At 48.8% G+C, this 14,327-nt stretch overlaps 1 protein-coding gene across 2 annotated transcripts in view; it reads right to left on the minus strand.

Moving 5' to 3' along the window:
- Afap1l1 (actin filament associated protein 1 like 1) overlaps positions 1 to 14,327 on the minus strand; it is a 59,064-nt gene that overhangs the window by 23,342 nt on the left and 21,395 nt on the right. For both annotated transcript variants that reach the window (XM_055622850.1, XM_055622849.1), the window contains exons 2-8: positions 9,467 to 9,595; positions 8,552 to 8,635; positions 7,709 to 7,803; positions 6,423 to 6,531; positions 3,475 to 3,573; positions 2,672 to 2,883; positions 486 to 665 (exon numbers count right to left, since the gene is read on the minus strand). In XM_055622850.1, the coding sequence (XP_055478825.1) occupies positions 486 to 665; positions 2,672 to 2,883; positions 3,475 to 3,573; positions 6,423 to 6,531; positions 7,709 to 7,803; positions 8,552 to 8,635; positions 9,467 to 9,595 (908 nt within the window). The remainder of the gene's footprint in view (positions 1 to 485; positions 666 to 2,671; positions 2,884 to 3,474; positions 3,574 to 6,422; positions 6,532 to 7,708; positions 7,804 to 8,551; positions 8,636 to 9,466; positions 9,596 to 14,327) is intronic.

Here is a 14,327-nt window from a genome sequence, read left to right on the forward strand (position 1 = left end):
CTCAATGGTCATATGCATGAGGCTTTTGGCACATTGCATGGTACAAAGTGATTAATACATGGTGGCCTCATGGATCTGTGACACCATAATGGTGTTGGACTCCAGCGAGTATTACAAAAAATGTACATTTCCATCTAAAAACAAGAAAGGATCCCTCCCCCTCTTCTATTAAATTAAAAGGGCTAGCTGGCCTAACGATAAAAATCAGTTTTCAAAGGCATGAAGTTCACTGTTCCAGAAGTGTAGGTTGTGCTGATAGCAAGCTGCTGTATAGGAAACTTTAATAGCTGGATGATTATAGACCTCCTATATGAGGTCTGTGTTGCCAATATCCAAGGTCCATTTGATAGGAGTCATACACAGGGCACCTGGATCCTTTTTCCCCTAAGCCTCCAAGCCTCCAAGGTTTGGACCCTAAGCCTGGGGAAAGAGAGGAAGGGAGGGAGGACGGGCCGGAGCCTCCTGTTTGTCCTGTGTGCGCATACCTTCAGCCATTCTTCAGCCTGCTCCTTGCTCTGCAGAGCCAGCACCAGCACCTCTGTGGGCCCCTGGGAGAAGCGCAGTTCGTGCCGCTTGTGTCGGCTGTCCTTGGGCACATAGACAACGGTGCAACCATCTAGGGCCAGCCTCAGATGTGGCTGTCGGTCCTTGGAACTTTTGTAACACTGCACAGGGAGAGAGGGGGGTCAGGACCTTCTGCAGAAGAGGGTGGAGAGGGGGAGGACACCCTCACACAGAGAAGAGTTCCTACTACGAGTGATACCTCACAGAGAGACGCCAGGGGTGGGGGTGGGGGTCCTTTGGGAATCTTCCAGCACAGCTGTCTGTGAGGAAAAGGCAGACTATAGCACAATTCTAGGAAGACTATGTGGGTTGAAGAACCAGAGGGGGAAAAAAATAGGCTGGCCTAGGAGGACGCCAGCTGAAAGGGCTGCACGGCAGAACATTAGGAGTAAATCCTGGCAGGTATATGCAGTGCTGACCTTGAAAAGATGGGCTTTCTTATAGTGATGTCAGCCTTAACCTCCGCACCAGAACTTGACAGCAATGCTACAAAAAGGGATCTATATGTAGAGAATGGTTTGCTGGCACAGGGAGAGACATTTCCTTCAGTAATGTATACACGGGTAAGGTGCCTATGCTTCTGTAAACAATCCAAGTGAGCTCACTGATTCACACACATACACAAAGGAGGGGTAAAGGGCTAGCAGGAAGTGGAAGGGGATTAGCTGGGATGGGAGAAGAGGGTGACAGAAATGTGACTATGCGCAAAATCTATACATGTATGGAAGAGGTCTTTCCTAGTGAAACCTGTGATTATGATACCAAAAGCTTAAAAAAACAAAAGGTTAACACAGCCCAGTGGGTAAAGACATTTGTTACCAAGCTTGGTCATCTGAGCTTGATCCCTGAAACCCCCATGGTGGAAGCTGAGAACCAACTCCAGCAATTTGTCCTCTCTGTTACATATTTGACATGGCATGCATGCCCCTCCCCCCAGTAAATAAATACATGAAAAAATACAAAAGAGAAAAACTCATAGTATACTTTCTTTTATAATGGAGTTGAGAGCCCTAAATGAAACACTAGCAAACAGAATCTAGCCTCTTACAAAAACACAGGACCATTACTGGTTTATTCTAGGAACACAGGGGGGTGGCTTAACATTCAAATATCCACACAATTTGTCATAATGAGAGAGGAGAGAAAAAGCACCTAAGTCAACAGAGGCAGAAACAGGTTCTTGATAAGATTTGGAACCACATATGCTATAAAGCAGGGACACAGAGTAGAGGGTAGGGGCTTGGCCTGCACGTGATAAAAGGAACATTTACAAACACCACAGCAAGAGCCTCCTGTACTGGAGAACTATTATACCACTCTCTTTGGAGTTGGGCTGAGCCTGGCTGCCTTCCTCCTCCTCCTCCTCCATCCTCTGGGCTGGAGGGTCTGGCAGCAGTAGGCAGTCAAGAAGAATAGAGAGAGGGAGGTGGAAGAACTGGAAATATGCACATCATGACCCTCGGATTGGCCCTGGCCTGCAGTCAGTCTTCACTGCCCAGGGTGAGGAAAGGTCTCAAAGCCACGTGAGCCAACATGTGGGTGCTGGGAATAGATCCCAGGTCTTCAGCAAGAGCAGTCACTGCTCTTACCTGGTGAGCCATCTCCATTATCTCTCGACCAACGAGCTTCATTGCTTTGTTCTTTTGCTTTGTCTTTCTTCAAGGTCTTGCTATATAGCACTGGCTCAACTTGAAGTCATGAAAATCCCCCTGCCTCCACCTCTCAACTGCTGGGATTATAATTTTTTTTTTTTAAATCATTTTCTTTTTCTCCTAGTGAGTTTGTTTATTTATTTATTTTTTATTTTTTTGTGGTGCTGGGGACTGCATGCTAGGCAAATACCTGGATATTGACCTACATTCCTGACCCTTCCCCTAGTTTATTAATGATTACACTAACTTGCATAATAAAGAAAATGGATATTTTAAAGTAATTTTTTTAAATTCTAGAAAAAAGAAAAACTAGGTGAGCCTCCATCTGATTCTGTGTGTGTGTGCGCACACGCGTGCTGCAGCTCTGATATATCATGCCCCGAGGTTCTGTGCCGACCAGTCATACCCTCAGGCACATAAGGACACACCCACAAGCCTCCAGTGAGTCAACTCACCAGTAGCTGCTCCTCCTTGATGACCGTCAGCTGCTTGGCCCACTGCCCGAAGCGCTTTTTCCGAAGCAGGAAGGCACATATCCTGCAGTCCCTCACCAGGTGCATGGAGGCCTCCTCTGAGGGCCACTGGTGCCTGGGCTGCTGCCCCTTCTCTTCCTCCTCCTCCTCATCGTAGGACTCATAGGAGCTACTCATGGCGTCAGAGTCATTGTCTGTGGGTGTCATGGGAAAGGACCCTCAGCCTCTGTGCCACTCTGGGGAAATCCCCATTTTACCCTGGCAGGCAGCCTGCTCTGGGCCCGAGCTATGGAAGGCAGAGGAAGAACAAGGACAGATTGTAGGCCTTACTCAAAAGCTTTGCTTTGGATTGACCTCTGTGATGGGGTCATAGTGATTTCACTTCTTGGAGTTCCTCCCCAATATGTAGTCATGATAAGTACCAGATTCTACTTCATCTGGTGCCTTGGACCTTACGGTATGGAAAATGTTTAACTAAGTGTCGTATACCAATGACGGCTCAGCAAACTTCTCGTATTGCCCTGACCTCATCACCATCCACAGCCAGTCTCAGATCATCCTCACAACCCAGCAACTGCCCGGGACAGATAAGGAAACTGAACTTCCCTAAGAATCAGGAAAGGCAAGATTGAAGTAACTCCCATTCCAGTGGTCTCTCTACTGAACCCAATGAGGACAGGGGCTTTGGGGCTGTTTGGTGATCACAGCCTGGTGAGGTGCATGTGTGCATGCCGAGGGCCAGCTCTTCAGGAGGACAGCTGTGGGAGCAGCTGCCCAGTACCTACAGGAGTTCTTCAGCTCTCCATTCATCCTCGTTGTGGGGTAGCTCTTGTCCGCGTCCTCGTAGTAGCCATCCACAATCGACTGGGCTGGGCTGCAGCCATCTGTGGGGTTGTCAGAAAGAGCTGACCTTAAAGAAATATGGGGAGAATCCAGGGGCAGGGCTGGGAAAGCCTTGGGGATGGAGAGCGGGGACTCAGGGCAGCTTCAGCCTGGGTGTGGGGTCCTAATTCTTCTGCTCTGGCTTCCCACTTAACCCTACATACCCATCACTACACAGTGCCTTGCTGGGTCCCGTCAGACCTCCAGGCTGTGTTCGTGCTATTCTCTGTGCCTTCTTACATTTTTATCAGAAAATTACTCCCCACTCTTCAAGACCCAGCTCAGACATGTTTCTTCTCATTCCCCAGTGACACTGAGCAGGTGTGAATGTCCCTGTCACAGCTCTGGTCTCTGCGTTACAGGGTGTGGAGTACCTGCTGCAAAAGAAAGGCTTTGGTTCCATTTTACACGCAGGGCAACAGGCCCACGGTGATTGCTGGTGGCCGAGCCTAGATCAGAACAGAGCCGGATGCCTTCATTCTCCTAGGCTGGCTCACTCTGGGTTGTTGGGTCTCTCCTGTCCATCTGTTTCCTGAGGAAAGCTGTATTGAAGTCCCTAGCTGCCGGGATGCTCGGCTCGCTCCCAAGTGAGGCTTGGAGCCTGCCTTTGCCTCTCTGAGGCCTACGTGTTGGCAGTGTGACCTGCAAGGTGGATTGGAGAAGTTGGCAGTAGGGGAATTGGGCTATGCAGGGGTGAAACTGTAACTCCGGGCATGGCTGGACACTGTGTATGAGAGAAAGAGCAGTGTGACTGGCTGGTTTGGTGGTAGGCTCCTCCCTGAATGGTCTTTCCTGAGGGCCCCCTTCCTGCCTTCCCAGGAGAGGGCTTCTCTGCCCTGTATGAAAGAAGTAAGCTCTCTGGGACAGTTAGGTAGCCTCTTCTTGCCAGGGCACTTGGCATGAAACTTGGGGCCCAGAAAGTACCTTGTCTCTTCCTTATTCCTTTGCCCTTAATGGACCAGAGGGGAAACATTTCCTCCTTCAGCTCTGTGACAAAGAACTGGAGACTCAAGGGCTGAATGAAGAAGGCCACAGATCACTTGGTCCAACCTCACCACAGACAACAGGTGTGAACAGCCAAAATGTCACCAGCTGATGGATAGATAAGCCCAATGTTTTATGTCCTTAGAAAAGAATATCAGCCATACCAGTCTGCTGCCCATTGCAACACGAATAGATCTTGCAAGCACTCCATGGTAAGTGAAATAAGCCAGGCTAGAAAGGTCACATGTCGGATGTTGCCATTTATATGAAATGCCCAGAATAGGCAAAAACCATATTACCAGAAAGCTGACAGGTGACTGGCAGAGGCTGGGGTGTTCGGGAGGAGAAGCAGTGACTGAGCAGGGACTACACTTCATGGTCCAGGTTCTTTTAGGGATGATCAAAATGCCTGAGGTTTAGGTAGCGATGGTGGCTGTGTAATACTGAATGCACAGCTAGACACTTTCCAAAACAATGTGACAGTCTTCTATTTTATCACAGTGAGAAAACTTTTGCCCATGGGAAAATATAAGCAGTGCAAGAGTGTGAATGAAAGCGCATGTTCCCCTCACCCAGGTTTACTTATGTCTTCCTTCTCTTCCTCACTAGCTTCTGTGGAGAAGGGGCCTCAAACTCCTGAGCTCAAGTAATCCTTCTGCCTCAGGGTCCTAGTAACTGGGATTCTAGTGAATGTCATCAAACTGGCTTAAATAAGAAGTGTTCTCAAATTACAGCCCACACTCACCTATTATTAATTGTTTTATTTTGTACAAGGGCTCTGTCCCTGGGCTACCTGCCCAGTGTCCCACCTGGATTTCTATTCATTTCCCACAGAAAAACCCTGTTACTAGCTTCCTAGAAAAATTGTTAAAATCAATGCATGAAGGTATATATACTGTTAGAAAACAAACAAACAAATGAAATCGTGTTCTGTGAAATATTCTGTGCTTGATTTTCCTCCACGACTAGGTCATTCATGTGTACCTTGTGAGTTTGTTTCTGATGGGGCATACCTGTTTGATTTCCAGTTCAGCAGGTGGAAAATGGTCTACTGTGCTGCGGGGGGCAGGGGGGGAGCAGTACGCTGACATTACCATCTACAAACTCAGCCGCGCATGCTTGGACCTCCAAACCCACAGTTTCCCGGTGCAATGGCAAGTCCTTATGCTGAGTAAAGGGACTCCACCTGATCCTCATGCTGCACACTGGGGAATCAGTGGGAGAACAAGGACTCTTTGTTTGGGGCCAACTTAAGAGCCTGTCCCATCTATTATAATACGTACACAGAATTTTTGTACATACTTATGTATAAATTATATGTATGCTATTTATAAGCATTATGCTATAAGGAAATAATAATTAAATATAAAATATTCATAGTTTAAAAAATGGTTGAACTATATATGTAAAGCCTCTACTATTTTTGCCTGTACCACTGCATGATATTACTCCCTGGGGCTGAACCATGAAGCTTGGTTTGGACCATGGGTCACATCCCATGGTAACAAGAGCCATTCATACGCACACACAGAAGCAAACCGTGATACCAAATAAGAAGAAGGGGTGAAGGAGTTGGAAGCAGGGCTAACGGCTGTCACTATGTCCTAATGCTCTTTATGAATGGATCTAGTGCCTCCTTGTTTCAAAGGTAGAGGAACAAAGATCCTCAGAAGACAAGGGTCTGTCTGTCTTAGGCCACACACCCGAGACTAGAAGCCAAGAACCTGGGCCATACCACTGGTCCTAAGGTTAGGAGCTCAGGGCAGCCCCTCTCAGGAAAAGGTGATGGAACTGGGCAGGTGGCGGCTCATGACCTGCTGCTTCTCAGGGAGGGACTCGTGTAAGCCACGAGTGGACCAGAACTTACTGTGAGAGCTGATGTATTCGGGGGACTTGCCGGGGCTCAGGGGAAGGGCTTCTTCGTAGTAGTCCTCAGGTGGAGGCTTGTTGGGCAGGGGTGGGGGCACTTCGGCTGCCTGCAGCGGAACAAATAAGGTTCGTGACGAGGGCTGACTGTGAACACAGCAGAGGGGAACAGGTGACCCGAGGGCAGGAGGCCAGGGCTCCAAGGAGACATTCTGAACGTGAAGCTCTAAGCTGTTCTTGTGTTTTTAGATCTTATTGTGTAGCTCAGGCTGACCCAGAACTGCAATGCTCCCATCTCTCCCTTCTGCTTGCTGGAATTACAGCATGTGCCGCTCTGCCTGGTGTAGGCTGTAACGTTGAGCAGCTCATTCCGCAGCGTCAGAGAGCCTTTGTTTGGTCTGAGAGTTCTGCAAATTGCCCAGAGTGGCCTTTGTACTTTAGAGTGCGGACATCCACAGTTCTCCAACACCGGTGTGAGCTCTGCCACCAGACAAGGAGCAACAGAACAAGTAAACATGAAGTATATAATTGAGTGAGCGGTGCCACAAGCCTGTAATCCCAGCACTCAAGGAAGCAGAGTCAGAGGCAGGAAGATCTCTGCGAGTTCGAGCCCAGCCTGGTTTACAAAGTGAGTCCAGGACAGCCAAGACTACACAGAGAAACCTGTCTCAAAACAAAACAAAACAAAATTGAGTCAGGAAACCTTAGCTTTTCAGCTCAGCAATGTCCTTTCCTAGCTTTGGGTCACTGGGTGTGTAACTATCCTTTCTGAGCCTTATCTGTAAAATGGGGATAGCGAGCATGCCACACACATTTGGTTGCTGTGTGCATGTAAAGGGCCTAGCAAGTTAGCAACTAGTAGCTGTGACAGAGGTGATGATAAGATTCTGTGGTTGACAGACAAAGCTTCTGCCTAACTCTGTAGTCCCGGGGTTGGGATCTAATCCTTTCCTTTGTAGGTGTTAAAATCTCAGGCTCCCCAGGAGATCAGTGGGGACTGGTAGAACCCTCACTTCCTAGCCCAGAGCTTTTCCTCTTCCTGTATATATAACCTGAGGCTGGGGTGGTGAAGTCCTTCGGGCCAGAGGATAGAGACGAGGCTCACCACCTTCTCCCTGTTCTACATGAAGCACTGTAAGCATGTCACAGGCCAGTGATATGTCCACATGGTACTCTATCTGCCCTTAACCATCACCACGGAGAGAAGGGGGTCCCATGTAGCCTCAGTAGCCCCTGGGGTTGTAGGAAAACCTTCCCTCACCCTTCCTAGACGGGGCTAGGACTCACGCTTCTCAGAGATGGGCTCTTGGTTGGCTCAGGGCTGGCTCCTTTGCTGGGTTCCCCATCATCTGACATATCCCGAAGGTCACCCAGGTCACAGTCTACAGAGAAAACCAAGGACAAGCATGGCAGAGAAGCAAGATGGCTGGCTGGCTTTGGGGTCCAGGAAGCCTGCCTGTGAAACCAGACCCTACTTCTTCCATCGTCAGCAACATGAGCAAGGAGCTGAACAGGGTGTCCTGAGTGTCTTCTGTAGGCTGGCTGGGCTAATTTGTCTTGTCTGGCTTCCAGACAGAGATCACGGTAGAATATCTTTGTGAAGTGCTTTGGAGGTCTTTGACAGGATGACACGGAAGCATGGGGTTTCCTGGGGGGATGGAGAGGGACTCCTGTGTCTCTCTGCTGTACAAGGATTGTATTCTCAAAAACTCTCCTAGATCATAGCTCTCTCCTGAGAAGGAAAGTGGTTTCTATGCTAGGATGGCTGGGCGGCACCCCATCTCTCTCATGCCAGTATGGCTGCTCTCAGGCTCAGGCAGCCACTCTCCCCAGTCATAACTCCTATTTTCTGCCAAGTTGCTGTACCTCCCAGCCAGGCTCCGTGGCCACGGCTGATGGACAACAATGACTAAGGTAACCACCATTAACTCCTGCAAGCTTGGGGTAAGTCCTTACCTACAGATTTAGGCAGCATTTGGAGCTGCCAGGGCATAGGAGCCCAAGGAGACTTAACTGCTCAGTGTGAAAGCCAAGAGCAGCGCAAGGTGGAACCCTGTGTGTGTGTGCTTGTATGTGCGTGTGTGTGTGTAGAGGGATGGTTTACAGCTACAGTTAGGAGAGGGAACTTACCAAATTCTTCAAAGAGAGACTCCACAAAGCTGGGCCCCGAGTGCAGGTCTGCAGTATTCACATACAGGTAGGAGACTTCCTTTGCTGAGGGAAGAAGACAAATGACAGTGAGCTGCGGAGTCTACCTCACCTCTTTCCACTTGTCTGCATCGTCACCGTGATTGCACCCTCTGCCTCCACATGGAAGGGTACCCAGAAACCTAGTGCTATAGGGCAGTGCGGGGATGTCAAGGAGAAAGGGCTCCAGTGAGGAAGAACCTTTGTCCCTTGCACCCCTCAGTGATCCTGGGTGGCAGCAGGTGACATTCTTTTGGGGGACACTATGGCTCAGAGTTTTAGATTCCAGGAGCCCCACAAGGATGGGATACAGCTTGTTAGTTATGGAGAGACAGGATGCTCTCTGCTGATTTGGGGTGTCTCAGAGAGGCGGAGGCAGGCTGCTTGATAGGCAGTCAGGCACACATATGTGGTTTTAGAGGGCGGCATGAGTGGGAACTGATTTAACTTGTGAGGAATCGTGTGTCAGAGAGCATACAGGAGTGTGCATCTACCTGAACCCGTATGTTGTACACACATGTATAGATTATAGCGTAGCCAAAGCATGTGCTTGTATGCGCTGTATGTATGTGTACATATGGTATATGTTAGTATTTGCTGTGTGTCACGTGTGAGAGTGTTATATTGCGAATCATGTATGGTGAATATATGAACGCGCATGTTCTGTGTGAGTCCCTGGGGATGGAGGAGCACATACAATACCACCAAGACTACATGGAGGGGCAGGGCCTGGGTGGGTGAGCATATCGGACCACAGTGAAGAACCCTGTGGTGCTATGAGGCTTAGACATCGCCTTATACAGGCCTTGGTGTGAATGGGACCATTGCTGTCTGTTAATGAAATTCTTTAGGGCTGACCTGGGAGGGGCTGTAGGCTCTGCAGGATGGAGGCCACGGCCATCTTCTTCTCCAGGGTGCTGTCACTAAGGTACTCATGGTCCAGGAGGCTGAGGAGCCCGGTGAGCTCAGGGATCAGCTGCTCCAGCACTGGGGAGAGACAGGCAGGCTCTGAGTTAAGATCCTGTCCATGCCCACTGGAGGCCAGGGCAGCAGGGGCCAGGAGGCAGGGCCACGTTTACCAGGGAGACACAGGGAACCCCCTCCCACACAGCTATCCCATGGCTGGTCACCAACCTCTCCGGGGAGGGCCCTACTCAAAACCCTGTGGTATTCCTCCAGCCTGCCTACTCTGCCTCAGACCTCAGATGGCCTTGGCTTGAGGACTGGGCCTTCATGTTGCCAGGCCACCCTGAACAGGAGCAGAATGGCTTTGGTTTGCCTCAGCCTGATTTTCAGGCTCGGAGGCTCCGAACATATCTCAGCTGGAGTCCCCAGCTGCCCAGAACACAGGCAGGAAGGGAGCCTTCCTGTTTCATCCATTCATATGCTTCAATCTCTGGAACCTTCTGTTTCCTGTGCCAGAGCCAAATGAAACATTAACCCTTCCTACTCCATGCCCGGGGCTATCACTGCTGTTCTTTCCACCCGAATACTGGTGCATCTAGAGCCTGAGTGTGCCTAGGAATCACCTGGATTCTTGCCAAAATGCAAATTCTGGCTCAGGAGGTCTGCGACTCCAGCAAATTGCAAGAGCTCAGTGCAGAGCCCTTTAAAGACGGAAGCATGCCAAGACCATTATGTCACTGACATTTCTCTATCCCATATAGGACTTCTTTTGCATTAGGGACAATGGCCAGCTTCATCACATAAAGCATAGCCCTGCTTTATGACAGACACTTGCATGTGGTGACTTGGTTGAACAGTTATTATCAGTTGTGCTAATAAGCATCTATCAGATATCATTTAAACCTCAGATCAAGCATTTTATTGTCACCATTATATATAGAATGAAATGAAGACGTGGGGAAGTTAAATACCATTAGCTATGAAGTCTCCCATTGACTTCTCACCTGTTCTCTTAGGCAGGAAACTATATTGCCTTGCAGTGTCTTGTTTGAACCTACCAACAATCTTGAGGTTGGTGTTGGATCCCCTCACTTTTCAGATAAAGGAACTAAGACAGAGAGGCCACACAGAAGCAACCAGAAGGGCTGGGACTTCTGCTCGGAACTCAACTCTCAGATCCAGTAGGTCCTCTACTCCCCAGGAGACAAGGAGGTGCTGATGTGAATCTTAGAAAGCTGGGATACTAGGAGCATCCTCCCTCCAGAGACCCTGGGACCAGAGTACCAGGGTTTAATTTGGTGTTGTAGGGCCTTCTACAAGCTACCTAGCTTTCCACTGACTCAGTTTCTTCTTCTCTTAAGGAGCTAACCATGGCATACCTCATGGAGGGGCTGTGAAGGTTTTTCGTGCCATGCTTAGCTGTTGTTCTTAAGGCTTCTCAAGTGTAGGCAAAACTAGGTGCCTCACTAGGCTGCAGCCTGCTCTGCAAAGAGCTTCATGCTAGCTTTTGTTTCAAATGGGTGTCTTTTGTCCAGTGACAGGTCACAATGCCATCTCTCTGCAGCATTAGGCATTAACCCAAAGTTGGAACTAATGAACCAAGGTTGCCAATCCAGACAGGACCACAGTCTAAGGAACATTCCAGCCACTTGCTCCTTTCTGAGCACTTTCTAATTCATCCCCACCAGGCTGCTGTGAGGGGTCTGGCAGGAAGACCCATTTTTTTAGGATGCCCACTGAGGCCAAGCAGAGCTGAGGGACCTACAAGGCTTCAAAGGAGTGGGTGGAGCCCACTGCTTTCCAGCTGTGGTTCCCAAGGCTGCAGAGGAAGAGACCTCAGTTGTCTTCTGGGCCTGAGTCCCCTGCTACAGAGATGAGGGTCCGAATGGGTGGTAGAAGGCTTCCCTCTTTGGATCAGGAACTATTTAAGTTTCTGTAGAGCCAAACTTCCACTCCCTGGAAGGAAAACGTTTCCGAAGGAGTCACAAACCTTGCTGGACCTCAGGGACACACAATTTTCAGTTAAGATGTTCACAAAACATTTGCTGGACATTATGTGACTGTCAAGCTGGTTGCTCTGCGGACTGGAGGAAATAAAGCGAGAACTGTCCCAGCAGGCATTCTCTTCTCTGTCTGTCTGTCTCTGTCACTCTCCACACAGACACTCATGCATGCACGCATGCACTCATGCACGTACTCTGAAACTCACATTCAGACCTAACCACTCACAAGGAAGATCGTTATGATGTAAATACAACAGGGAAGCTTTGGTGCCCTGCTGTGCCAGCACCCTGGGGGTACGGGGCAGAACAGCCTTACACCCGACATTCTGATTATTTTTGGTCTCAAATTCTTTTATACTTTCAGAAAACCTTAAGGTCACTAGAAGATCTGGTTTTCTGTGGGTTATGTCTATCAACGTTGCATAACAATTACACCAAGAGATTCTTTTGGAGGCGGAGGGCGGTTTTTGGGACAGGGTTACTATATGGAGCCCTGGCTATCCTGGAACTCACTCTGTATATCAGGCTGGCCTCGAACTCACAGAGATCAGCCTGCCTCTGCCTCCCAAGTGCTGGGATTAAAGGGGATTAAGGTGCTGGGATTAAACCACCATGGCCTGGCTAAACCAAGAGAATCTTACACCACAAGGACACACACTCATCCCAGCAGCCTTCAGAGCTGCCATCTTCATACGTCCCTCAACACTGTCCCTGCAATGCAGGGGCACAAAGAAGGCACATAGTCTTAGTACTATGCTGAAATAGTTTTCAGGAAGGTTTAGTTTTGTACACCTGAAGTTCCAGCACTTAGCAGCCTGAGGCAAGGGAGTAGCTTGAGCCCAGGAAGCTAGAGATTCTGACAAACAACAACAAAAAAGGCAAAAGAAATATAGCTTTGATATCATGGTCCCCTTGAAAAATTATTTTGGGATGCCCAAATATTTATCAATATTTATTTATTGATATTAATATTTATCAATAAATATCAAATTATTTCCAATCCCCAGGCAAGTGCCCAAGGGCGGCATCATTTTTGGCTTCTGCAGAAGCTGTCCTTGTATTGATTGTTCAGAATGCAGCTTGGCTGCCCTTTGTCACTAAAAACAACTAGGCTGAATGAATTCTCTGAGGTTATGATATGGGCTTTAGTACCACGCTCTGCAAGCTGAGTTCTGTTTCCTTCCTGGTCTTTGATGGGATCTTACATGTGACACCTTGACTCTAAGTACTCTCTCTCGCTCCCCTTCTTGTTGGGGATTAAACTCAGGGTACGTGTACAGGCCAGGAAAACACAGTGCCACTAATCTACCTACACTACCACTACCTCCCCCGAAGGACTGATTCCTGACCAGATGGGTCACTAGAATCCAGCTAGGGCAGAGGAGGAGGAGCTAAGGCAGTCAGGGAGAAAATGATGGAGAGTGTGGACTGCTACCCGGGCCCTGGCCATTTCTACCTCCCAGAGAGAAAGCTCAGCTTGCTGTAAATGAACTGGGCCTTTCCCGGGGCTGTTCAGTCACCTTGTGCTGGGCAGTTACTGCACATTATTTTTTTTAAACCCCTGTGGTGTTTTGAATGAGAATGGCTCTCATAGGTTCATATCTTTGGATGCTTGTCCCGTTTGGAAAGGTTCCACTTTAGGGGGTGTGGCCTTGTTGGAGGAGGTGTGTCACTGGGGGGTGGACTTTGGAGTTTTAAAAGCTCACTCCAGGCCCCGTCTCCCTCTTTCTCTTTCTGGCTGCAATTTGCGGAGTAGGTGTGAGCTCTTGGCTACTGTTCCAGCACCATGCATGCCTGCCTGCTGCTGTGCTCCCTGCCATGATAATGCACTAACCCTCTGAAGCTGTAAGCAAGCTCCCACTTAAATGTTCCCTTCTATAGTCTTAATCACGGTGCCTTAAGAAGAAACTAACTAAAACAACCTCCACTGACCCAGGAAAAAAGAAAACAAAAGCTCAGAAGAAGAGAGCAAGCGCCAAGGACAGGCCTTGGACCCAGCTTCAAAGTTCAAACTCCTGTACTTTAATCTCCTACCACACCTCAGCTCAACCCAGCAGCTTGGAGGCCTGGACAGGGGTGAAGTGGCAGAGGCAGGGGTGGGCTTCCTCTCCAAGCTCTCTTTGCTGAAGGTGCTGGGTTACAACTTCACCTTGTGAGAGTCTTTCTGCAGGGCCTGAGTTTCCTGCTGCATGGACATCTTCCCAGGCAGCTGACCAAAACATCATAGCCTCAACTATCAGAGAAAACAGCATTCAGAACATACTCCTGCCAGGATCACACCCCAGAGAAAACGTTATACACACTTAGGACACAGAACCATTTAGCTAGCACCAAGCTCTTCCAGAACAACAGAGCTTACACCAAGAAGCTGGCTCTTTCTTAAAAGCATTAAACACAGAGTGTGTTCTATGTGGGATTTTCCTATCACAGGGATTTTAACCATCAGAGAGTTTTAATTAGAGAGAGGGCTTCTGGGTATAATGTAGATGACAAACTGTACACTACCAGACCAGCAGCCTTGACATCTAGGTAGAATAAGACTCTAGGGTCGTTGGTTCCCTAGGTCAGACAGTGACTTGGTAGGCCTGCCCTGAGGCTCATAAGCTGGCATTTTAGCAAGGTCTCGGGTGCTTCTGCTCTGGCAATGCAAGTTTCAGCATTTGTAGAATATGCCAGCAAACATGTATGAACCACACTGACTGCAGGAAAACCTTGTATCACTTAAGAAGCCATCAGACTGCCTTCTCTGGGGTAACAGAGAGGCAAGGGATGGACACTCCTACAGATGATAATAAACAGCTTCAGGGTAG

This window comes from Psammomys obesus, unplaced genomic scaffold, assembly GCF_907164565.1.
Source record: "Psammomys obesus unplaced genomic scaffold, mPsaObe1.curated_primary_1811, whole genome shotgun sequence".
NCBI lineage: Eukaryota > Metazoa > Chordata > Mammalia > Rodentia > Muridae > Psammomys > Psammomys obesus.